Source organism: Salminus brasiliensis, chromosome 14, assembly GCF_030463535.1.
Source record: "Salminus brasiliensis chromosome 14, fSalBra1.hap2, whole genome shotgun sequence".
Lineage (NCBI taxonomy): Eukaryota > Metazoa > Chordata > Actinopteri > Characiformes > Bryconidae > Salminus > Salminus brasiliensis.
In genome coordinates this window covers 3,839,031-3,866,333 of record NC_132891.1, presented here as the reverse complement: position 1 = coordinate 3,866,333, position 27,303 = coordinate 3,839,031, and the positions used below count along the sequence as shown (strand labels likewise).

The window sequence follows — 27,303 nt, the reverse complement described above, 5'->3', positions numbered from 1 at the left end:
GGAGGCTGATTTCATAGAGAGTTTGAGTTGCAGTGTGTGGAGGGCTAATTTAACAAAGGGCTTAAATCATGTGGAGGTGTGTGTGTGTGTGTGTGTGTGTGTGTGTGTGTCTGCTCCAATATCTAATTATGACTATTTTATTTTTTTGGTGAGAGAGAGAGAGGGAGGGAGAAAGTAAGTGGGAGCGAGCAAGAGAGAGAGAGAGAGAGAGAGAGTCAGAGGGTGAAAGTGAGAGAGAGAGAGAGAGAGAGAGAGAGAGAGAGAGAGAGGGTGAAAGTGAGAGGGAGCGAGCGAGAGAGAGAGAGAGAGAGAGAGAGAGAGGGTGAAAGTGAGAGGGAGCGAGCGAGAGAGAGAGAGAGAGAGAGAGAGAGAGAGAGAGAGATAGAGAGAGAGTAGGGAAAGAGGGGGTGGAGGGGGTAGTGTTTGCCCCCATCCCGGCCGGTCTCGTGTTGGTGTGTGTTTCTTGGCGAAGGGGGCTGCAGAGGGAGGGTCTATGCAGATTTGCCGGCCCCTACTAGGGGAGACTCTTACAGACACACTCTCTCTTTCTCACTAACACACACACACACACTGCTGCTGCTGACCGCGTGAGAGAGAGACATCACACTGCTGCTCCACTGTATGTACCTGCTCCCTCACTCCTCTGCCTCTCCTCTATTTCTCCTCTATCTCTCCTCTGCCTCTCCTCTGCCTCTCCTCTATTTCTCCTCTATCTCTCCTCTGCCTCTCCTCTATCTCTCCTCTATTTCTCCTCTGTCTCTCCTCTGCCTCTCCTCTATTTCTCCTCTATCTCTCCTCTGCCTCTCCTCTGCCTCTCCTCTATTTCTCCTCTATCTCTCCTCTGCCTCTCCTCTATCTCTCCTCTATTTCTCCTCTGTCTCTCCTCTGCCTCTCCTCTATTTCTCCTCTGTCTCTCCTCTGCCTCTCCTCTGGCTCTCCTCTGTCTCTCCTCTATCTCTCCTCTGCCTCTCCTCTGCCTCTCCTCTATCTCTCCTCTGTCTCTCCTCTACCTCTCCTCTGCCTCTCCTCGATCTCTCCTCCATCTCTCCTCTATCTCTCTTCCATTTCTCCTCTGCCTCTCGTCTGTCTCTCCTCTATCTCTTCTCTGCCTCTCCTCCATCTCTCATCCATCTCTCCTTTACCTCTCCTCTATCTCTTCTCTGCCTCTCCTCTACCTCTCCTCTATCTCTCCTCCATCTCTCCTCTACCTCTCCTCTATCTCTCCTCTACCTCTCCTCTGTCTCTCCTCTACCTCTCCTCTATCTCTCCTCTACCTCTCCTCTACCTCTCCTCTGTCTCTCCTCTACCTCTCCTCTATCTCTCCTCTGTCTCTCCTCTACCTCTCCTCTACCTCTCCTCTACCTCTCTTCTGTCTCTCCTCTACCTCTCCTCTATCTCTCCTCTGTCTCTCCTCTACCTCTCCTCTGTCTCTCCTCTACCTCTCCTCTATCTCTTCTCTACCTCTCCTCTACCTCTCCTCTATCTCTCCTCTGTCTCTCCTCTATCTCTCCTCTACCTCTCCTCTATCTCTTCTCTACCTCTCCTCTGTCTCTCCTCTACCTCTCCTCTACCTCTCCTCTATCTCTTCTCTACCTCTCCTCTGTCTCTCCTCTACCACTCCTCTATCTTTTCTCTACCTCTCCTCTACCTCTCCTCTACCTCTCCTCTGTCTCTCCTCTACCTCTCCTCTATCTCTTCTCTACCTCTCCTCTATCTCTTCTCTACCTCTCCTCTGTCTCTCCTCTACCACTCCTCTATCTTTTCTCTACCTCTCCTCTACCTCTCCTCTACCTCTCCTCTGTCTCTCCTCTACCTCTCCTCTATCTCTTCTCTACCTCTCCTCTATCTCTTCTCTACCTCTCCTCTGTCTCTCCTCTACCTCTCCTCTACCACTCCTCTATCTTTTCTCTACCTCTCCTCTACCTCTCCTCTACCTCTCCTCTGTCTCTCCTCTACCTCTCCTCTATCTCTCCTCTACCTCTCCTCTGTCTCTCCTCTACCTCTCCTCTATCTCTCCTCTACCTCTCCTCTGTCTCTCCTCTACCTCTCCTCTATCTCTTCTCTACCTCTCCTCTATCTCTTCTCTACCTCTCCTCTATCTCTTCTCTATCTCTCCTCTACCTCTACTCTCTATCACTCCCTCACTCCCTCTCTCTCTCTATCCGGCTCGTCCGGCTCTGTGAATCTTCTCCACTGCAGTTTCAGTTAAACTCAGATTTCTGCTCTAAGCTCTGATTATTGATGACTGTGTGATTGATCTCTGATCTGATCAATAGTGTTGATCAGTTCAGGTATTTGTGGTTGTTGATCCTGGTTTTAAAAGTTCAGTATATGTGCTAATTTACTCTCTCTCTCTCTCTCTCTCTCTCTCTCTCTCTATCTCTCTCTCTCTATCTCTCTCTCTCTCTCTATCTCTCTCTCTATCTCTCTCTCTCTCGCTCGCTCGCTCTCTCTATCTCTCTCTCTCTCTCTATCTCTCTCTCTCTCGCTTGCTCGCTCTCTCTATCTCTTACTCTTTCTCAAACTTTCTCTCCTTTGCTCTTCCACTCCCCCTCTCTCTCTCTCACTTTTGATCTCTTGCTCTATCCATATCTCTCTCTCACTTTCTCCTCTGCTCTCTCTCTCTTCTTCGCTCTTTCTACTCTCTCTTTCTTTATCTACTTTGCTCTCCCAAGTCAGTGCCCCTCTCTCTCTCTCTCTCTCTCTCTCTCTCTCTCTCTCTCTCTCACTTCTCTCTCTCTCCCTCCTGCTGAAGCTCAGTCTGCAGTTGCTGGATGTTGGCAGGATGGTGCCGGTGCAGCAGATGTTTGGAGCGGAGTCGTTCTCCTCCAGAAACTGAGGGAGGAATCCACAATCCGGACTTAACAGCAGAACCAAGCACTCCACTCCACTCTCTCTCTCTCTCTCTTTCACTCGCCCCTCTCTCTCTCTCCTCTGCCTCTCTGCGCTTGGCCTGCCCTCGCCCGGCCAGTTGAAAGATGAAGCTCACGTGTTGCTCGGTGGCTCTGCTGCCCCTTCTGCTGGGTCTCGTGCTGGCTTTAGTGGACGCCAAAGGAACCTTCTATGGAAACCCCTACAGATACAACCTGTTCAAGGCTGGAGCAAACCCACACTACAGCCCTGGGAAGCCCATGGGTCGTCACAAGTGAGTAGCCAAACGGTCAGCGTGTGTGTGTGTGTGTGGTGCTGTATTTACTGCTTTGTGGGGTCCAAATGCTCCCAAGATCATTCCTAAAAAGTTGTTGGTGCAAAAGATGTGGTTAGTAGAAGCTTCACAGACAGGCAGACGTGCCCAGAAAAACCCCAGAAAGGCAGGAATACATGTGAGTGTGTGTGTGAGTGTGTGTGCTATAATTCATCCTGCACCAGCTGGGTTTGGATCTAAGCACCACTGTAAGCAGAAATGGTTCTATATAGTACCAGAGTAGGTTATATAACATGTAATAAAGCACTGAAAAATGATTCTATACAGTATAGCAATGGGATCTATGTCATGTAACAAGGCACACATAACAGAAAAGGTTCTATATATTACTAGAGAAGGTTTCTGACATCTAACAGTGCTCTTTAAAAAGTGTTCTACGTAGTACAAGACTAGGTTCTATGACATGTAAAAATACACTGTAAACAAAAGGGGTTCTACATAGTACCATACTCGGTTCTACAACATGTAACAATCTATCCAGTAGCAAACTAGGTTCTATGATATGTAACAATGCACTTTAAGAACAAATGGTTCTATATAGTACCAAAAGAGATGACTTCTAACAATGCACTCTAAAATGTTCTATGTTGTACCAGACTAGGTTCTATGACATGTACAAGTCCTGTATCGAACTAAAAATGGATTTATTGGCTCACAAGAACAGTCAGAACCTTTTGGTTCTACGCAGAACCCTACTGACTCATGCTCAGTGTCCTGCATCAGTGGGCTTTTGTATCTAAGCTCACTTTGGTCGAGTTTAGAAGATCTAAACCAAACACACGCAGGAGTTTACGCTGCAAACCACGCCGGTTATTTAGGATAATCCCTAAATGGCTGCAGTCATGCGTGAGCTGCAGTGACAGAGGGCTCTCTGCACACAGGCAGCCGTCGCAATCTTAAGGTGGAACGTTCACTATTCGGCCTCTGATGCTGACTCTGCAAACTCTGCTCCTCTGATATCACTGCTGAGCTGCTGCACTGTTGGTTTTGTGTTCTGCTTCTTTCTGTCCTCTCTCTCGCTCTCGCGTTCTCTCTCGGCGGTCCTCAGAAAGGTTCCCATCGTGCCGGAGTCGTCCGGGCAATTAGTTGATATTGTGTTAACCCGTGGAGGGCTTTGTTCGTGCACAGAGATTTCAGCCGAGTTCAGAGGGTTTGCTGTGGGAGCCGTCGTCAGTGATGTAGGGCCGGGTCATAGGGCTGCGATATGACATCACAAGACTCCTCCTGGTTTTTCTGAGGTGTGATAATCTAGAACCAAGCATAGAACAAAAAAGGTTATATGACATGTAGCAATTCATTCTATACAAACAGGGTTCTGTATAGTACCAGAATAGGTTCTAACGCATGTAACATTACAGTCTAAGCTTAAATAGTTCTACATATTACCAGGTTAATATTTATAATCATATTCATAATTAACAGGTTCTATGACAGAGAGCAATGCACTCTGAGAAGGGTTCTATAGGGTAGAGGGTTCTGTATAGTACTAGAAGAGGCTTCTGACATCTAACATTGCACTCTAAAAAAGGTTCTATAGAGTACCAGACTACATTCTATGACATGTAAAAATACACTGTAAAAAGGGTTCTACATAGTACCAAACTAGGTCCATTAATTACAGTGCACTCACAGCCAAATGGTTCTATATAGTACCATTGTTGGTTCTATGGCATGTAATAAGGCACTTTAAGAACAAATGGTTCTATATAGTACCAGAGTTGGTTCTATGGCATGTAATAAGGCACTTTAAGAACAAAGGGTTCTATATAGTACCAGAGTTGGTTCTACAACATGTGAGTTCTGTATCGCACCAGACTAGGTCCATTACCATGTAACACTGCACTCTTAGCCAAATGGTTCTATATAGTACCATAGTTCGTTCTATGGCATGTAATAAGGCAGTGATGGCTCAGTGGTTACAGCACCGGGCTATCGATAACAGGGTTGTGGATTCGACTCCCGGGCTTGGCAAGCTGCCACTGTTGGGCCCTTGAGCAAGGCCCTTTACCCTCTCTGCTCCCCGGGTGCTGGAGTTGGCTGCCCACCGCTCTGGGTGTGTGGGTACTCACTGCCCCTAGTGCACTAGTGTGTGTGTGTGTGTTCAGTACCACAGATGGGTTAAATGCGGAGGACACATTTATATGTGTACCTTTACCTTTAAGGCACCTTAAGAACAAAAGGTTCTATATAGTACCATAGTTGGTTCTATGGCATGTAACAACATACTCTTAGCCCAATGGTTCTATATAGTACCAGAGTTGGTTCTATGACATCTTACAATGCACTCTAAATTGTTCTAGCAATGCACTCTAAGCAGAACAGATTCTGCATAGTAGCAGAAAAGATTCTATGACCTGTAGCAAAAAGGGTTCTCTATCAGAAGATGTTCTAATGATCGTAACAATGCACTCTAAGCTAAAAAGGTTCTATATTGTTCCGTAAAAGGTTCCAAAACATGTTACAATACACTGTAAGCAAAACAGGATCTACACAGTAACATAAAAGCTTGTGCGGCTTATAACAATGGCATCTAAGCAAAAGGGTTCTAAATAGTACCAGAATAGGTTCTAATGCATGTAATATTGCAGTCTAAGCACAAAGGGTTCTATATAGTACCAGAATAGGTTCAGTGGCATGTATCAGAGGTACAGTACAGCTGCATATTGCTTCTGGCAAAGAAAGCTCCCCCTCTCCTCGTGTGCATGGCTTGCTCTCAGAGCTGTATTCCTCTGGACAGTTCTCCAGCTCACCTGCTGCTTCAGTGTTAACCCTCAGCCCTTGGCCCCCGACCTTGCGGCATGCCGCCCGCCCTATGGGCACACATTCCTCACCCGACCAGCACTTTATTATTTCTCTATCTCTCTCTCCCGCTCTCTCAAAATGGCAAAAATTTAATCTGGAAATTGGGTCACAATATAAAAAAAACAAAAAAACAACTGCCAGGTAGCTCCCATACAAAAACCTTGGATCTCAAAAATGACAACTTTACAGAAGAGGAAAAATTCCTAATTTTTAATTCAGTCATTTTGCAGATTTCCTATTGGTTCCTTCATCACTAAATTATGATCCAATGTAAAAAAAAAAGATGCCAGATTGACATTATACCAAAAAGTAAAAAAACCTACAAAGCCAAGCCCAAGCCCCTCCGTACTTGGCGATGGAGATGGTCAAAAGCCAATCTGCACCAAGAGCCCTTCCAGCTTCAAGTACGGCTCGGCTCGACCCGCCATCCTTTAAGATCCACAAAGACGAGCGTCCAGACTTTTTACTGTCCTGCACCGAAGTGGTGGAACGAACTTCCCCTGGGTGTCCGAACAGCAGAGTCCAACGCTCACTGTCCTCAAACCCAGACTGAAGACCCTCCTCTTCTGAGAGTACTCAGGCGAAGAGAAGAGTACTATGGTCTCCATATTGACTTGTGTTTAATAGAGTCTAAGATTAGAGGATCTTTGAATTTTTTGTCTATTTAAACTAGCTGAGGTTTTTCTTGGGTAAATAACAAAGCACTTTTGTAAGTAGCTCTGGAGAAGAGCTTCTGCTAAATGCCTTCAATGTAAATGATGAGTCCTGAAGGTGGGAGGCTCTTTAAAACCTCTTGTTTGGTGAATTTTGAGAGTGACCTCAGTAGCAGTAACATTGCCTATCTGGCTTCAATATGAATACGTCATCGAAAGGTTGTTTTCCCAGTGTGGTCAATCAAACCCTACACACCAGGGGGTCTTCAAGAGTTCTTTAGTAAAGGCAATGGTTCTATATGGACTTTATAACAACCATGATATCATGTAAGACTTTAACTCCCTCGAAATCGGCACTGCTGAACATTCATATTGATAAGGTCCTTGGGTAACTGCACTGTGTTTGTGGTGGAGTCAGTATCTGACAGTACTTCGTCTGTCTTCCCCAGACAAGACTTTCCACTATTAGCGAATGGACAGCAGGCAGATGTGACTTTCCTAACCAGCTGTAAGCATCCATTCCTCAGCGGACGGGAGGCCTGCCAGTCAACAGTGGGATCAACAGTAGATTTTTGGGGCGGGTTTCCAAGCCTGAACCCTTTTTCAAAAACGGCTGACGGCTCGAGTCTGCAGGACACTTTATCATCTGTAGAAGGCAGGGTTATCTGTTTGAGATTTACAGTCGGATTGGAGGCGGGGTCAACATATTGGACCTTGTCCAATGTCATTAAAGTACTACACATATAACTATGCAGTCAGACTTGCTGGGATTCTCCAAGTGCAATTCACCAACTGACCTACCATGATTCACCCACTACTGCCAATAGAATAGGACTCTCTGGAGCAGAAAAATGAACATGAGCTTATTGGCAGCATGCTGCCTAATGCCAGGCGTGGGCTAGAGGGGTATAAAGCCCCCCGCCCCAGCATTGAGCTCTGGAATGATGGATGTTGGTGGAGCTCCATCCAGTACTTTCGAGATGAGTTAGGGAGTTAGGGATAATGAGGTGAGGTGATGGTCATCATCCAACATCCTGACCTTGTCAGGATGCTGAATGCAATCACATCCTCACAGCAGTCCTCTTTCAAAATCTAGTAGAAAGCCTTCTTCTGAGACAGTTTCTCCAACAGAAGAAGGATAACCTCCTTGCTTTCAAAGGAAACAAAGAATGAGCAGGCGTCCCAATACTTTTGTCCATGGTGTTTCATATCATTTAGAAGTGATGATTATATATACAGCAGAACCGTGACACCTCAAAGAAGCATTTAAATGCATGGATGGCTTTTGCATAGGTAGATCGCTCTTCAAAGACAGGGAAAACATTGTGTAGATGGTTTGTTGATTGTATACGGACTCTAAACAAGGCCAGCGTTCGTCAGGCTTGCCCCACTTGGCCGTGAAAACAGTTATTGGGCTGAGCATGGTTGCACCAGCTGAAGAGAAGCCATTTTTACACCTGGCATCTAAATGTAATCAGTAGGCCACCCAGCAGACGGCCTGTTGTTGCAATAGTCCACCAGCGCTCTTCACGTAGAGGTTTTTTTAAAGCTGTGAAGAAGCACGTGGCCTGCCAGCTCCCCTTACTGTAACTGCTCATCCAACACGTCTCAGATGTCAAAGCAAATCAGGGGGATCAGCTTTCTGATGACAAGAGGAAGTGCGCTGTTTTGGCCGAGCGTCCTTCGCTAATGACAGAATCCCGTAGATCGGCATGCGGCAGCTGTGCAAACGGAGGTCTTGTGCATCTGGAGTAACAGAGTGTTTATTCCAGTGTTTCACAGCTCAGATGGTTGAACAAAGAGCCTCTTCCTACTGCATCAAACGTTCATTCATTATTTCATAACACTTCTTTCCCGCCACTTCAGAATTCCTCTCAAAGACAGCTGCTTTCCGAACACCGCTTTCAGTCACGCAGTGCGCTCAAGTAAGAGCCTAAAGATCTAATGATCTAGCGGTGAGTTCGATAATTTACCACTGACCGTACATTCGTTCCCTTTGTGCCACCAAAACAGCTCTGACCCATCACGGCCTCCACCTCTGAAGACCTCTGAAGGTGGCCTGTGGTATCTGGCACCAAGATGTTAGCAGCAGATCCTTTAAGTCCTGAAAATTGCGAGGCAATCAGTGATTGCTGAGATCTTTTAAATCCCTTCCCAGACTCATCTGCATCTACGACCATCTTTTTGAAGGCCTCATGGTGATCTTCTTCACCCCTCACTTCAACAACAGTCCAGAGCAGACCAGACTAAACATCTGATGTTTAAATAAGTAAGACAGACTCCTCCAGAATAATCCTCTCCAACCATGTTCTGATCATCTGCAGCTGATGTTCTGCACCTGAGTCTAATTCTACATGTTTGAAGGAGTCATAAATGTGTGTGTGGGGGGGTGCAGACTTTTTCCTCACAGGAAAATTACATTTCTATTAATTATAACATTTTATAGATGATGATGTGTAATGAAATGTATATAATGACATTTCATGATAAATGAACCAATAGAAATAAAAAATATATATTTTCTTACATTGAAAGTAAAGTGAACATTTTGGAGATGTTGGGGGGTTTATGTATCATATAGACTAAACGAATTAAAAATAAGTATAAAAATGTATAGAAAATAATAAATTAAATTACATGTCTATGAATGGTAACATTTTATAGATTATATTTAAAGACATTTTATGTAATTTTCATGATAAATGGATCAATAGAAATGCTTCAAAAAAAAAATCCTTCCATTGAAAGTTAAAAAGGATTTTTCCTCCTCCTGTAAAGTGAACATTTTGGAGATGTTGGGGTGTTTTTATGTATCATAGAGACTAAACAAATTAAAATGTATAGAAATTAATCAATGAAATTACATGTCTATGAATTATAACATTTTCTAGACAATATTTAAAGACATTTCAAGCTATTTTGTTTAAATTTCATAATAAATGGACCAATAGAAATGCTTCAAAAAATATTTTCTTTCATTGAAAGTTAAGAAGGATTTTCCTCTTCCTGTAAAGTGAACATTTTGGAGATGTTGGGGGGTTTTATGTATTATAGAGACTAAACGAATTAAAACTAAGTATAAAAATGTATAGAAATTAATCAATTAAATTACATGTCTATGAATTATAACATTTTATAGATTATATTTAAAGACATTTTATTTAAATTTCATGATAAATGGACCAATAGAAATAAAAAAATATATATTTACTACCATTGAAAGTTAAGAAGGATTTTTCCTCCTCCTGTAAAGTGAACATTTTGGAGATGTTGGGGTTTTTATGTATCATAGAGACTTAACGAATTAAAACTATAAAGAAATTAATCAAACAATCTTAATATCCTAAACAGCCTCATAATGATAACTAGATTGAATCTGGATGATTTGCTAAGCTATCATATTTTCCAGCTCTCTCACAGGAAGGCTTATGTAAGTGTGTGGGCCATCAGCCTGCTGTTAAAAAGGTCACAGGCTGCAGAAGGTCATGACCTAAGGGACTGCAGACAGACTCTTACGAGGCCCAAGTTCACTGGAGACCCACTGCTCCAAAGCCACCATCCATCAGTCAACTCCCAGAGGAAGATTAAGCATTCCCAAAAACATGGCATTAGCGCTAGCAGCCTCTGGTGACCCTGACAGCTGTGAGAACAACAAGCCGAAGCAGCATTGTAGCAGTGGAACGTCATGTGAATCTGCGCTAATAAGAATTAGCCCAGCCCGGGGTTCAGCGCTTTTGGCCTGGCTTGAGTGACGCCGAAAAAAACAGCTAACAAGCTCCCTAATTGAGTTAACTATGATTTAACGTTGCTGGGACTGTCTCTGCAGACCTGCTCCATGTTTTATAACATCGCCTATCATTTCTTTTCCCATGCCTGCTAATCTTGAGAGTTAGCAGAATGCTGATTTATAGGTCCTGAATGGTGCTGGTAAAAAAGGAGGGATTTTCCTGACTAAAGTCGATTAGAAGGCACGGAGCGTTAGTGTGTGTGAGGATGAAGGCACTGAATGGCTGTGCCAGCCCTTCTTGAGCAAGTTAAAACTTTAAGTAAACAGGGGTTTAGCCACTTCCTTTGCCCTATTGAGCAGGGCCTGCTGTTTAGCATGTGGCTAGGCTTGCAGGAATGCAGGCTCAATAGTCAGGCTAATGTGCTTGAGAACCCAAACACGTGTGGCTGAGCATTAGCGGAGACCCAGGGTCCAGTTCATGGTGTAAAAGAGCACGTTCCACCAACAAATATGAAAGTCAGGCCATTTTAATATGATGCAGTAACTGATTACAGAGCTTTGTTGAGTTAACTCAATTTACTTCAGTCAGAAGTAACTTCTCCTAACTCACATTTTTAACTTCTGTGTCTCAGTTCAATCAGCCTCAACTCATAAACATCAGTAAATGAGCTGCAGCTGCAGCTGATTAAATACTGTGAGATGTTTAGCCTGTGGCTCCTCCCCCTCAGTTTGTTTACGGTTCACTTCCATCTGCAGGTTACAATTCCCTCTAGCATGACGTCCCCAGACTGGGTGTCTTTAGACAATGGAGAGCTGAGCTCTTGCTGGGATTTGAACTGATGACCACCTCACAGTTGATGAAGAGCAGCAGTTAGGCCGTAGGGCCGGTCTAGAGCTGTGAAATGACACTACAAACAATCACAGCTGAATTTATCTTCCCCTCATTCTCAGACTCTGTAGATATCTACACGGCTTCACAGCTCTAGAGTGGAGCGACTGTCTAACTGCCTACTGGTCAAGAGATTTAGGAGATTCAAGAGTCCCATCAAATTTCATCAGCACCACAACCCTCCATGGCCATGAGTCTGAGAATAGGAAGGCCTCGCCTAAAGTGTGATAGGGGGAGTTCTAAGCTGCAGATGGAAATAAAGGGGGCGGAGCCACAGACTAAATTAGATTTTTGAGATTTATTCAGTATAAATATTTTAATATGTATTAATATCTAAATTTGTATAAATGTCACAGTATCACTGTTTCATATATCTACACTATATGTCCAAATGTTTGTGGACACTCCTCGTAATAAATGCATTCAGCTTTTATAAGTTTCACCTGTTGCTGACACTGATATGCAAATGCACACCTACTTGTCTAGTCCCTGTAGAGAAGTACTGCCAATAGAATAGGACCCTCTGGAGCAGGTAAACATGATGAATGCCAGGCGTGGGCTAGAGGGGTATAAAGCCCCCCAGCATCAAGCTGTGGAGAAATGTGTTCTCTGGAATGATGGTGGTTCTCCATCCAATATAATGAATTGAGGATGAAGTGGGGTGGTGAGCATCCAACATCCTGAGCTCACTAACGCTCTTGTTGCTGAATGCAATCAAATACTCATAGCAGTGCCTCAAAATCTAGTAGAAAGCCTTCTTTCCTGAACAGCAGAGACAGTTACTCCAAGAAAAGCAGGATCAACTATTTTAGTCTTTATTTCAGAAGAAACAATGAGATTGAGCAGGTGTCCCAATACTTTTGTCCAATACTAGTGCATTCTATTAGAAACTTCATTCATGACTTTCTGACACGTTTATCTTGAGAAGATGTAAAAAAATGGTGATAGTGGGATGTCTCTGAATGTGAAAAGCTCTTTTACAGAGCAGATTTCAAACCCGTTCCCCTCGAATATCATGCATACCTGCAGTGGCAGGCCGGAGCCGTAACTTCAGATTTATGCATTAAGTAGAAGCTTTCTCTCCCTTTGCCTCGTCTTATAGGCCTGAAAAAGCCGCTCACTCTTGGCTCCTGTCCCTCAGCCTCTATATTTAAACTCCTACTGACTAACCTCTGTAAAGCTCGCCTGATGGCTTGGCCCAGACCCGAACTCGCTGCTTGATGAAAGAGTGGTCACGCTTGTGTGTTTGATAGAGAGAGAAATGGAAAGTGAGATAGAGCGAGGCAGAGTGACTATCAATCACAGCTCTCTGTTAACTTTAACCCTTATCCCATGCTGACCGGGTAGGCATGTCGAAATTGTCGACCATTTAGATGTAGGCCCCATTAAGACCCAAAGACAATCCTGGCTCAGATAAAGGGCTACAAGGGGGTCTGTTTCAATGTGCTGGTGTAAATCTGACTCTGATCACATCACAGCTGGAACAGGTGGCAGGATCAGATGTTAGCATTGCTCGGCGGAGAGAGAGCTGCACGATACAGACGAAATACCATACAGTGACTGAAGTACTACGGTTTATTAGACTTATGTAAAGACTGGCGTTCACTATGTTGACCTAAATGATGGACAGAATGGATGGATGGATTGAATGATTGGAGTGGTGATAGAATGATAGATGGGTGATGATATAATGGGTGGATGGATGGATGAATAAACTGATTAAATAATGTAAAGATGAATTGATGAACAGAATGATGGGCTGATGGATGGATGGATGGATGGATAATTTGACAGATGGATACAATGATGAATTTAATGGGGGAATAATTGATGAATAGATGGTAAGATGGGCGAATCGATGAGTGGAATAATGGACTGTTTAAGGGGTGGATGGATGGATAGAATAATGGATAGGATGGTGGATGGAATAGTGGAGTGATGGATGATTTGATCAAGGGAATGATGGACTAATGGATGGATGGGTGGGATAGTGGATGGAATGAAATGAAATGGTTTGGATGAATGGAAGTATAGATAGAGTAAAAAATGGAAATGGTGGAATGACGACTAGATATTGAAAGGAATGATGGATGGATAGATGAACCATTTGTCAGATGGATATACTGATGAATTTAATGGGGGAATGACTAATGAATAGATGGTAGGATGGATGAATCGATGACTGGAATAATGGACTGTTTGAGGGGTGGATGGATGGAATAGTGGAGTGATGGATAGATAGATTGATGGATGGAATGATATAGTGATGGATGATTTGATCAATGGAATGATGGACTGGGTGGGATAGTGGTTGTAATGAGAAATGAAATGGGGGAGTAGTAGTTGGATGAAAGGAAGTATGGATAGAGTGATAAATGGCTGAATGATGGCTAGATATTGAAAGGAATGATGGATGTATATACTGATGAATTTAATGGGGAAATAATTGAGGAATAGATGGTAGGATGGATGAATCAATGGAATAATGGACTGTTTGATGGGTGGATGGATGGATAGGATGATGGATGGAATAGTGGAGTGATTGATAGATAGATTGATGGATGGAATGATATAGTGATGGATGATTTGATCAATGGAATTATGGACTGGGTGGGATAGTGGTTGTAATGAGAAATGAAATGAGGGAGTAGTAGTTGGATGAAAGGAAGTTTGGATAGAGTAATAAATGGAATGGCGGAATGATGGCTAGATATTGAAATGAATGATGAATGTATATACTGATTATTTGAATGGGGGAATAATTGATGAATCGATGACTGGAATAATAGACTGTTTGAGGGGTGGATGGATGGATAGAATAATGAATAGGATGATGGATAGAATAATATAGTGATGAACGATTTGATAATGGAATGATGGACTAATAGATGGATGGGTGGGATAGTGGATAGAATGACTGATTGAATGGGCAAATAATAGTTGGATGAATGAAAGTATGGATAAAAGTATGGAGAAAGTAATCAATAGAAATGGTGGAATGATGGATAGATAAATGAATGATAGGGATGATGGATGGATAGATAGATCATTTGACAGGTGGATATAATGATGAATTGAATGGGGGAATAATTGAGGAATAGATGGTAGCATTGATGGATTGATGAATGGATGGACTATTTGATGGATGGATGGATGATATAATGGATGGGCTGGGTAGGTAAATGGATTTAATAATGGATGGATTGATTAGTGGAATAATGGACTGCCTAATAGAAATACGGATGGATGAACACCTAAATGAAAGGATGGATGGACTTTTTGAGAAATCTGTGGAGCTGTGAAGCCACAGTGAGACAATGAGACAGTGAGAAAGTGCAGAAACACCAACTCAGATGTTCATATTCAGCTGTGTGTGGGATGTGGGGGGATTGTGATTTGATGTAAAAAACATTAATGTGGGGTTTGGATCATCTGAATGAACTGATTCATCTAAAACACTCACAGAAAGTTATGGAGAAGGTGTGAGAAGCTCACTGCACATTTTGTTTGCTGCTCCGTTCTGCAGTATCAAAACTGCAAAGGCAAACAATTGCAGTATCCATCAACCAGCAATGTACTGTGCAGCTCTAGAAGCGAGGTGACAGAGGTGGATATAGAAGGCTGAAGAAAAGGCTGTTTTGGTGGAGGTGAGGGAAAGGGAGGTGAGGGCATCCTGACAAAAACTGAAAGGAATTCTCCTTCCCTCCAGGGAAAGCCAGAAGGGATTTGGTGACCGAAACCTGATCCTTCAAATATTTACAGTGGAAGCAGACTTCTCCAGGCTGAGAGTCAAGCCAGAGGAGGTTAGATGTTCTTTGGGAGGCTGTGAGGTGTGTGTTGATGAAGGCTGGGCTTTCTTCGCCCTCAATTTTTACGAGGGTTAGCATCTCGGGCTTCACCTCGTCCTTTACCACCCGCTCTTCGGTCTTAAAGCATTACCCTTTACCCCACAGCCAAAACCACCTCACACTTGCAGAAGTGAGCTTCTAAGAATTAGTGAAGAACAGCTGAGAAACATCACCGTCACCATTACCACCCAGCGCACTCGCTCACTGAGGGATTTCCTGAGAACCTAGCCATGGCCTTGTGTGGTCTTCGCAGTGGGTCTGTACCTCAAATGTTCTTCTCACGTCTTCTTGTCCTCCAAACAACATCTCCAGCACGTTATATATGTGTCTCTCGTCGCCCATAAAATCCTGGCAGTGTGTGAGGCTGTCTGTCAGGCCTGCTGGCGTTTCGCGAGGCCGGCTACTGAGAGGCCAAGGTGACTGGGAATGGGTGCCAGTGTCTGAGACAGACCTTCATTAGAGATCTGCTGGTGGTGACCACTTTTGATGGGGGAATAGAAGCACAGGACCTGACCTGAAGTAGAATGTCAGTGGTCTCCAGCCATCCTCCTGAGGTGCAACCTTCCTCCAATCCAAATTTAAGGCCCCATTCAAGCAAATCGAGCACTTCTGAAGGTGGTAATTAGTTGGATCAGACGGGGGGAGCCCTGATTCTCAGTCTGGCTGGTTGGCTCCAGTCTGCAGACTTTTCGTCAGTCAGATCCCACAGTTGGAGAGAAAATCGAGAAGTGTATCAGCGGCAGAAGCCTCCTCTGACCACTCAGAGAACATCAAACATATGATTTTTTTGGCCCGAGTGTGTAATCTAGTGGCGTGTACTGGTCAGCACCTCAATCTGAATGGGTCCCCTCAATAGCCAATGAAGACTGAGCATGAAGACTGAGCACCATTGAAGGCGCAACGGACATTTGCATGAGGAGCCAACATACACCTGCCTCGTACGTAGGGTAGCCTCCATCATGAACTGTGCTCCTCACCTCCAACTCTCTTTACAGTCTGTACAGACCATGCTAACTCCATCTTCCCACCCACTACCTCACCTTTTGGGGGGGCAGATTTTTACCCGTTTTCTTACCAATTTAGATCACAATAACCCACCAACCCGTACGTATTCCCTCCTCCCATCACATGCAAGGTCCCCAACACTAGTGAGCGCAAGACAAACACACGCCCCCTCCGCCAGCCACGCCTCTTTATCGAAATATCGCCGATGCGACATCACAACGCAACCAACCTGGATGGGAAGCGCCGTATAACCGGCTCTGACACACCGGCTAGCAGATGCTAGCAGTGACGGCCAGCACTGCACTAGTGTGATGTGGGGGAGAGCGCCATCAACCCACCCTAGAAAGAGCAAGGCCAGTTGCGCTCTCTCTGGCCCCGGCTGCCGATGGCACCTCAAGGCATTTTTCTTACCGTCCCGAATCTGCATCCCGAGGCATGCATATGTTCAGTTCGGTTCAGCAACAGGTTGAAGCTTTGGAGTGGATCTAGTTTTTTGGAATATCTCCAAATCTCCAGGTCCTGTGGCGGACCCAAAGCTTGAGGTAGCTTCACAAGCAGGGTAAGAGACCACTGACCCGAGTGGTTCCTGTCACTGAAGAGTATGGACGAGAGCACAGAGTCTATTCAGAGAACTATTCCTTTAAAGCATCCATGCAGACTCTCTCTCTCTCTCTCTCTCTGTCTCTCTCTCTCCTGCACTTCTCATCAGTGGGCTACAGACACCTGCCTGGATAGAATATCGCTGGCAACTCAAATGACATTGGCAGGCATCACTAAAGGAGAAGGAGGGGGGCTCAGTATATGTGTTTGGGCTGTAGCGACAGTCTCCACATCTGGATCTGTCACTCTGTGTGTCTGAAGGTCATAAGCTCTCTCCAGATGTGTGCACTCCAGCCCAAGCTGGCTGTCGGCTTCCCCATTCAGCTGTCAGTGGCTTTTACTGCCTCAGCAGGCTTCACACAGTGGCGTCGGCTGCTTACACACAACAGGCCGTAAAGAGTGTTTACATCATGAGGAGAGGTTCTCTGATCTGATGCTGAAACTCATTGGCCAATGCTTCTCCATGAGACGATCCATCCATTGCAGAGCCATAGACCTCTCAGATGTTCTACAGCAAACTGGAAAAGTGATGGTTTGCACTGCAGCCGAGACGCCCATTAGCTTCACATCCACCACCAAAACACCTCTGACCCATAGAGGCACTGACGTTGGCAGCAGATCCTCTATGTCCTGTAAGATGTGAGTTGGGGCCTTCATGAGCATCAATGAGCCTCGGGCACCCATGACCCTGTCCCCAGGACCATCGCATGCCAGGAATCCCACCTGATGTTCTGGAGATGTTCTAACACAGTCGTCTAGCTATTACAATCTGATTCTGGCCCCAATTGAAGTCACTCAGCCAAGACATGTTTGGTGGACAAAAGTATTGGGACACCAGCTCATTCTCATTGTTTATTCTGAAGTCGAGGATATTAAAACGAGTCTATCCTGCTTTTGTTGGAGTAATCGTCTCAAAACACTGTCTTCATACGATCTACAACTTTGCTTGAGACTTTGGGAGATGTCTCTTTCTGCTGCCCTGGCTGGACGATTGCCTTGCATGGGACAGCTGTGGACCTGTAGCAGGCCATGAAACACTCGGTCCAGCCTGGTCCGAGGCCAGCTAACATTTAACAGTTGCTATAGCTGCGCTTCACATCTTTAAGCTGATGAATTAATCTGTTATTAGAAGGGTGGGAGACGGAGAGATGAAGCAGTGCTGGACGCTCTGTGATGGCCGATCGAGTTTCAAACGCCTTTGTGTTTGAGTGTGTAAGAGAGAGAGAGAGAGAGAGGGACAGCTGTGTAGCTTGATGCTTCTCATTTAGCACTGACCGTGAGGTCTGGTCCCTCTAGTCCTGCTTGTTGGCTGGAGACGGACATCCTGTTATTGACTGTTCTCTTTGTCTTTAATTCTCCGTTGTCTTTTTTCTCTTTTGTTCTTTTATTCCTTATTTAACTCTGAGTTCTGGCTCTCGAGTACGAGTATGTTGCAAGAATCTCTAGATATTTAACAGTTTCTATTTTGTTTTTACTTTAGAAAAGCTTACATTTCACATTTAGCAATTTAAACACTATCAACATTAACCATCTTACAGCCTGCTGCCTCCACGGGTTTCTTTTACTACAGGAACTTCTATTATTTATAATTCTGTGGAGGAATTCTGGCCCATTCCTCCTCACAGATCTCCTTCAGCTCAGGGACATTTGTAGACCATCAAGCATGAACTTTATGCATTTTAGGTGAGAATGTCAGGTTAACAGTCCAGGAACTGAAGCTCAGTTGGGTCATGCAACAAGACAATGATCCAAAGGATGCAAGTAAGTAACTTACCTAACACTGGTTAAAGATAAGACATTTAAACCTTAGGGAGCCAAAGTCACATCCTAACCCCTATTAGAATCACTGAGCAGAAGCAGTTCTGCAAGGAGGTGTGGGCTAAAACTCCTCCACCTTTTCACAGCACTGTATATAGGTTTGTCGTATTGGCCTGAAGCCCACCTCACAAACTGCACTTTGCTTCCCCAAGACGAAAAACTTCCATTGTAAATGCTTTTATCAGTGAGTCATTGCTCTCTCGCTCTTTCTCTCAGAAACTACTGTGCCTACATTGTCCAGAAGAACATCACCTGCACCGTGCAGGACGGAGTGGCCCCCTACGTCAAGGCGGAGTACACCACCAAGTGCATCTGGGGACAGAAGTGTCCAGTTCTAATGTAAGTATGTCACTGCACAGGCTTCCAGATGATACAGTACTACCATCTGTATATCAATACTATTTCCACATGTCCAAAAATTGGTGCACTCTGGAGTCGCAAGACGTATGTTGTTGTAGGGATAATGTGGAACTGTGTTTGTTGCTCAGATTGCGTCCTAGTGGTGCCCCCTAGTGGTCTAATTCGGAATTTCACAGAGCCCATACAGGACTGTAATGAGTAAAGGACTTAAGAGGCTTCTTAGAGAAATATATGGTCTAGAAGTGCAGAATCTGGAACCACACCAAGCATCACTCTTCTATAATCTCCTAATCCCACTCATCCACTCAATCCCATCTCTGATTTTTAGCAGATTAAATAGAAATTTATGAGCAGAGCTTGTGGAGCTTGTGAGTTGCTGCCACTCTAAATGGAATTAAGAGGATATAAATGATATCAACATTAGGGATCATATGGATAGAGATCAAAGGGATCAAAATATCAATCATAAATTCATTCAGTGATAATGAAGATAGTGTAGATGTTTGGAAACATGGCTGAATGCTTTTATCTTTTTAATAGTAATTTAGTTCTCTAAACTTTACTGCAGTAATTATTTATTTTTCAGACTTTTTACTTCTACTTCTCACATTTTCCCCCAATTATCTGAACTTTCTCCTCCTTACATTTTAAATACAGCCTCGTTCCTCCTATTTCATTTCCCTTTGTTTTCATTCCGGCTCGTCATCAATAAAAACCCTCTCCAGATAAATCTCTCCATCTGGAAAGTGAGAGTCTGATCCTGATTGGATGAGAAGTATAAACAGACTCCATTCTGACTCCCTATTGGTTTATAAGCGATCCATCACACCTGCACACGTCCCGTCACTCTCCAGCGAGCTCACAGCAGACGTCTGTAGTCTAGTATGAAGACTGTGTCCGTGGCAGAGACTCAAGAGAGCTGCAGTGAAACGTCCCGACTGAGCCCCACATTTACACTCCAATAAAGCTTATTGATCACACGCCTCTGAAGTCTGACTTTCTGCAGCTTTACAGAACTTCTAGACAACGACTCCTCATATTTTCCTCCATGAAGCTCATGTTAATGCTCAGTAGAGCACAGAGACGCTCCTTTAATAGAGCTGATATTACTGAAATGCTTCATTTTCAATGGGCAGATCTGCAGCTGAAACAGGAGCCTAGTGCAGCCCAACATTTTTAACATCAACATTTTAATAGATCATTCTCCTCATTATGACTTTTAGAGAAATGGGTTTTTGGGGGAGGGGGGGTGCACTATAGACCCCTGTGGCGTGGCCTAAGTTTTCAGCCTTTGTTTTCCTTCCATTACTTTTACTTTTCTACTTGAAGTGGTTCTGAAACCAGTACTTTTACACTTTTACTGGAGTAAAAAGCTTCAGTTGGTACTTCAGCTTCTATAGAAGTCTTTTAAACCCTCGTATCTCCACTCACTTCTACCTGAGAAATGAGTGTGAAGACTTTTGACACCTTTGCTTCTTTAAGATTTGAGTACTTATCATTCTTTACAGGTATCGGACCTTCTTCAAACCTAAGTACAAGCTCGGCTACAAGACGGTGACAGAGCTGGAATGGCGCTGCTGCCCAGGCCACTCTGGAGAGAACTGCCTTGATGGGTCTGCAGCTGTCCCAGATGGCATGATGCCCCCATTTAAGGGCTCTGTTCAAGGCCCCAGGCCTCCGTTCAAGGGCTATCCCCACGGTCAGCCCAGATTTCCTCCAGATCACACACTCATCCCTGGGTCGGGGCTGGAACCAGGCAAACCATTGCCTTTCCCTGACAACAGGCCCATCCCAAGTGAACATCTGCCTGCTGGAGGTCCAAAAACAGGATACGGTAAACTGAGTAGACTGAGGCTGTTCATATGCATCAACTCATCAACACTCAACACATTTGGTCTGCTGAATACTGAACACGTAATTCTGCATTAACAAACTGTGTTCATTAAGCAGGAGGTTTTATACTGCTATTAGTGGTTAGAGTGGTTCATTCAGGTCAATTAATCAATTGACTCTGGTTCAGTGAATCAGTCAATTGAGCTATTATGGCGTCTGTGGCTTTATCTCATATTGCTCCATCACTGCACCTCCATTATTCCAATTTCTGTTTTTTTTTTGCATCCTTTAAAGTTATATATAATAGCCCTGTACTGCCCCCGTGCTTCCAGTTGTGTATTGCAATCTATTGGAAAGATGAGGTTTATGACAAAGCATGTGCCGAATAATGTGTCAAGTGGTCACTGAGGCCTTTTTTCAATATTTCATTCAGATTAACTTTGAGTAAGAGTGATTCATTAAGGTAAAAGAATCAATTGACTTATTTAATGAATCAGACAGCTGAATCATTATGTCTTCGGTGGTTTTATCCCACATTGCTCCATTACTGCACCACCATCATTGAAAGTTCTGTCTGTTGCTCTTCTTTATAGTGAACAAAACAATGGAATAGCTCTGTACTGACCCCTGTTGTGTACAGTAGTGTATTGCAATCTCTTGGAAGGATGAGTTTTATGACAGAGCATGTGCCAAATAATGTGTCAAGTAGTCACTGAGGCCTTTTTCAATATTTCATTCATATTCCCTCGCTCATATTAGCAGTAATAAGCAGTTAGTGTGATTCATTAGGGTAAAAGAATCAATTGACTCATTAAATGAATCAGCCAGCTGAACCATTATGCCTTTGGTGGTTTTATCCCACATTGCTCCATTACTGCACCACCATCATTGAAGGTTCTGTCTGTTGCTCTTCTTTATAGTGAACAAAACAATGGAATAGCTCTGTACTGCCCCCTGTTGTGTCCAGTAGTGTACTGCGATCTGGTGGAATGACCAGAGCATTCCTCATGTATCAAAGATGTGTCAACTAATCATTGTGGCCTTTCTTTCACATTCTTTCACCCATATGGTCTCTCTGTGTCTCATGGTCCAGGTCCAAAGACAGGAATCTCTGGCGAGCGTCTGGACCGCATGGAGGAGGACCTCAGGAGGCTCTCTCAAGGCCTAGACACTCTGAACGGTTTGGTAGCAGGCCTGGAGGAACGCCTTCGTGTCTCTCTCCGTGAGGACACCACCAAGATGCTCACCACCCTGCTGGGCGCCCCCCGCCGACCCGACTCCACTGTGGGCTTCGGCGTCATCCCTGAAGGAGCACCTGAATCCCTGGACGGCAGCGAAGGCTTCCCTGTGCTGGGCGAACTGGTGGGCAGGGTCACAGAGGTCAAGGACGAGCTACGGGCCAAGAGCAACATGCTGGACGAAATCCACGGCATGGTGATGGGCCACGATGGACAGCTGAAGAGGCTGATGGAGGCAGACGCAGGGAGGCCTGTCCTTACCGGAGGGACCCAGGCTCTGCTGGAGGAGCTTTTGGATGCCAGACTGGCTGGCGTGAGGGCTGAGATCCTGGACGGCTTTGAGAGAAGGCTGTCTGGCCTGGAGAACCACTGTGATGAGCGGATTGGGCAGGTAACGTAATGGCAGAACTCTCATTTTGGGAACAGATGGATTGATCAGATGTGTCCAAAAGTTTGCAGACACCTGGTTTTCTAGTGTATTTTCTAAAATGAAAAGTATTGGTAGGGAGTTTGCCCATCTTTGCTGCAGTAACAGCCTCAGCTCGTCTGTGAAGGACTTTTTACACTACATGTTGGATCATTGCTGTGAGGACTTGACTGCATTCAGCCACAACAAGCATCAGAGTTACTGTTGTTGCATGATTACTTCTGCCACTCCAACTCTTTGATTGGAGGTCCGTCACTCCAGAGAAATAGTTTCACTGCCTGAAGGCTTTATACCCCTCTAGCTGACCTTTGGGACTGGTCATGGTGACCTTGCAGTCTGCTCCAGAGTGCCCCATTCTAGAGCATCCTATTCTACTATCAGTATTGGCTTTCCTAAGAGATTATACAAGCCGTGCATAATCAAAAATACAGTGTAATAAATATTTAGGACAAGACAGAAGTACATTCATAGCAAAACCCACAGAACCCACATTTCAAGCATGTGCTGTATGTGTTGGACAGTCGACTGCACCTTGTTTTGTGGGCCTGGTCTTAGCTTTGTTCAGGCAAAACTCACAACATGCCAAGCATGTTGACTGGCAAGATGAACGGAGAAGGTGTGGTAGTGAATGAGGAAGTGAGGAAGCCTATAAACGGACTTTATCAGCCTTTTTTAAACTGTCATAGCAAAATGAATACATGCTCATTGTTTCTGTAGGCAGTTTAACCCCTAAAGACACCTAAAAAACGTCCCGCCAGCCGAAAGTGTTATTACAAACTCCTAATACCAGAGAATTGCCCCACCAGTTTGTACAGAAGCCCCTGTAGTTACTGAGTAATGCACCTTAGTGTGTGATAAGCCATTCTGCATTAAGGTCTTTGTCTAGCCTAACCTTTAAAAAGTCTAAAAACAGACCCCCCCCCCCCCAGTATCTGCTTGACTATAGTCAAAGCAGGGCCGCAAGAACTAGACAACAATGTCAAATATTAGTTAATGTTGTTTATTAGAGTTTATTAGAGCCCTGCAATGGATCGGTATCCTGTCCAGAGGGAATTCCTGGTAGGCCAGACCCACGTGACCCTGACCAGGAAGATAAGGCAGATAAGCAGATGAATGGATGGATATTTTTAAGAATAAATGTTGCTTATTTTTGTAGCAATAATCATGTGCCCTCCTCTGTCTCCCACTCACAGGTACAGCAGCAGTGCCAGAAGGAGCACATCAATGGGCAGGAGCAGCTACAGCAATCATTGGACGGCCGTGAAACAGGGCTAAGAAAGGAGTTGGGCGAGCTGCAGACTCAGATCCAGGGTCTTACACTGACCGAGAGCTGCTGTGGCCAGGTCAACAGCCTGACCCAGCGTGTGCTGCTGCTGGAGGAGTCGGTCAAAGGCCTGACGGAGTCTCAGAGGCAGCTGCAGGTGACACTGAGCGAGCAGACGCATCACATGGAGACCCTGCTGGATGCCCGCCTGCTGGACGTGGAGGGCCGGCTCAATACCACTGAGCGGGGCGAGGGAGGGATCGATGGATCTGGGCCAGGATCCCTTGACGGATTTAAAGCCCTTCTCGACGACAAGCTGAAAAACCTTGAGGAGCGTCTGTTTGTGGCAGTGGAGGAGCTGAGCAATGCCACAGCTCCGGCTCTACTGGAGGGTCAGGTGGTTCCAGCTCTGGAGACAGAAATCGACAACGTCCGGAGGCGAGTGGAGGCTGACCTGGATGGCTTGCAGAAGCAGTTGACGGACCTTGAGCTTCTCTGCACGTCTGCCTGCTCTCCTGCGCCCAGCCCAGAGGTGGCCCTCATTCAGACGGAAATTGAGGAGTGCAAAGAGGTGGAGAAGAAGATTTCCAGCCGGTTGGACGCTCATTCGGACATGCTGGAGCACCTCAATGGGACACTGCAGGGTCTCCTGACTCAGCTTGCCCAGGAGGACCAAGAGGGTTCCCTGCAAGGTGAGATCACGCTCCTCAAGATCAATGTAAACTCAGTGAATCGCACCTTGAAGGGACTTCGGGATTCCGTCCACTTTTTTGCCCGGGAAGTGGGGCAGGCCAACTCCTCCTGGCAGGAACGCGAGCATCGACTGGCCTCGCAGGTGCAAGGAATAACTGAGCTAGTGGGTCGGCAGTCGAACCTGCTAGGGGCCGGGGAGCGCCGGCTGATCCAGATGAAGGCCGAGCTCCAGAGCCTGAGGCGACGGCTGGCTGGAGAGATGCAGGGATGCCGCAGCACGGCACTGGGCGTCCAGCAAGAGGTTATGGGTGTCCAGAGCCGGGTGAGCCAGGTAGAAGGTCAGTGTGGAAGTCTGAGTGAGTTGGCCAATGAACTGGAGAGGATCCGAAGCGAGCTGGAGAGCCACTCGGACTTATACCTGGCCCAGGTCAACAGCACCCTGGCCAGTCACGGCCAACAGCTGTCCCAGCTTAAGGTTGGACTCCAAGAGTGTGTAAACAGGATGGACCCCGATTCCCATCGGGGTGACCAGTAGCCACCCGGCTACAGAGACGCTTCAAGGCCCGAGGTTGTACAAATTGGCAATATTTCTATTCTGATTTGATTGTCCTTCCTTCTTCTTCCTTCTTCAACAGGGCATTGTTTTCTTCAGTTCTCTTTGATCTTGTTCTGTATTTTTTACATTTTATATTGATTCTAACTGATGTTGTTAACTTATATGAAGAAAAGCTTGGTGTTGTATACTGTACGGTTCAGGCCAGCTTTTCCCAGCCTTTGTCCTTGAGTACTGGGGGTGGAAAAATGCATTGAAGCAATGATCTGGAGGTGGTGATTCAATTGCTTCGATTGTAGAAAGATCAATTATAAAAGATTATGATACTATTCAATTAGTAAGAGCTCCACATCTGGCCAAAAAACTGCCGGTCTAATCTCAAACATTATGAGTGATGCTTTCTTGCGCAGTCCCTCAAGTTCTAGGTATTACTGGGCCAGCAGTACCCACAGTCTTCCACCAGGAAAACACAAACCGTCAGTGCCGTGCCACGGTACTCCAGGACCGAGCCTGAGAAACACTGGATCTAGTGATTTACAAAATCACGGATGAAACACAACAACGCAAATAATGTCTGATCTATAAGCTGCTACGGGTGTCCAATGGCGAAAGCCCTCCACTCCTGAACCATCTCACCTTTCTCTCGTTCATCTCTATTTTAAGTTACTGTGTGTCTACATCAGTGGTCCCCAACTCTGGTCATGGAGGCTTTCTGAATTGGTTGAAATTACAAGCCTCATTAATCAATTCCGATGCTTTGCTCAGATCGGATTCGGCTATCTTGACAGTTCACAATTACAACCTGTATCTGTCTGTAATGTGAACATAACTGTCAGTGAACTGTGCATGAGTACAGGCAAAAAGAATGAAATCTACTAAAATCATGAACTCATAAAATCTGACCGATCTGATCTGGACATTCATGTTGTATGCCCACAAATCGGATATGTATCCAATCTGACCACATATGAAAGGCTATATTCAGACTGCCAGCCCAAATCCGATCTTTGGCCTGTCTACATTGTATCCAGATTGATTGTTGACAGTCTGGACGGCCAAAAAACACATGAAATCTGATTTTTGCAAATCGGATCCAAACCACATTTCGAGCGTCCATTCCGTCACTCACAACAGGATAGACAACGACTTCAATCCTGAATGACCTCTATCCCTCCTGCTTCAGCTGAGGGGATCGGCCACTGGTTGGAATATCTGTTTACGGATAAAGTCCCGCCCTTCAACAAATAGAGGTTACGGTTCTTGGTTACGTGCTAGTGGGGAAAGTCCCCCTCATGAGGTTTTTGTCTGATTTCAGCAGAGATTTAAAATATGGACTTTGACCTTCCGTTTCCAATATTTTGGTCACTCCCCATTCATAGACTTAGGAGGCTGGTCTTGTGAGACTGCCCCGTCGCGTTGCAAAGATGGGCACAGAGTGAACAGACCTTCCTATAAGGACCACAACAACCCACGCAGATAGGCTTGTGATGTTCGGACACACAAATCCGATCTGATCACTAGTCAATAACAGTGTGGACAGTCATCTCACCAGATCTGACTTGAGAAACAAATCTGATTTGCCTGCAGTCTGGAGGAGGTTTGAAATGCCATTATGATCAGATTTGTACAGATATGTCTGGACGCTCTGGTCACTGACATCGGATTTCAGTGTCCTTTAAGTGTCCTTTTCGTCACTCGCAACTCAACAAACAACGACCAGCACCACAGGTTGGTTACTGACTCCTATGTCGTTACCACAGCAACCCTCACAGATAGGCTTGTGATGTTCGGACACGCAAATCCGATCTGATCGCTTGTGAACAACAGTGTGGGCAGTCATCTCACCTGATCTGATTTCAGAAACAAATCTGATTTGCCTGCAGTCTGAACTTGACCATAGTGACAAGAAAAGATCTCTGAAAAGATCGGATTTGACCTTGTCCACTCAGCCCTGAAAAATCAGACCTGCGTCACATTAAGGTAAAAAATCAGATTTGAGTCACTTTAGTGCTTTCCCTGCTCCCTGCAGACCTGACCCAGGAGGGAGTAAACGGTGGTCCTCCAGGGCTGGGGTTGGAGACCACTGCTCTACGTAAATGGTGCTAAACATATTTTGTAAACGTTGCTGTGTGAAAGTGTTGGTAAGAGAACTATCATGTACGTCTCCGTATTTACATTGTGATTGTTTTTTAAGAGATTATAATATTTCATGATTAAAAATGGATTTGGAGAAGAATGACGCTTGGTTGATCACTCTCAAGTCGGACTGTTTGTGGACAATTCTGACGTTAACCACCAGAGGTCAGCACAAAGTCTAACAGACAGATAACTTTAGGAAACTGGTTTACTCGTTTCTTAGGTCTGATCTAGGAGCTGGCTCTACGTCTC

General features: G+C 45.0%; 1 protein-coding gene across 1 annotated transcript; it reads left to right on the top strand.

The window, feature by feature from the left end:
* Window positions 1–560: 560 nt before the first annotated feature.
* Window positions 561–27,125, top strand: emilin3b (elastin microfibril interfacer 3b). The gene is made up of 6 exons (XM_072696771.1): window positions 561–619; window positions 2,676–3,145; window positions 18,764–18,886; window positions 20,416–20,741; window positions 21,834–22,369; window positions 23,599–27,125. The coding sequence occupies exons 2-6, from the start codon at window positions 2,979–2,981 to the stop codon at window positions 24,895–24,897; spliced, it is 2,451 nt and encodes an 816-aa protein (XP_072552872.1). The 5' UTR covers window positions 561–619; window positions 2,676–2,978; the 3' UTR covers window positions 24,898–27,125.
* The last annotated feature ends 178 nt before the right edge of the window (window positions 27,126–27,303 follow it).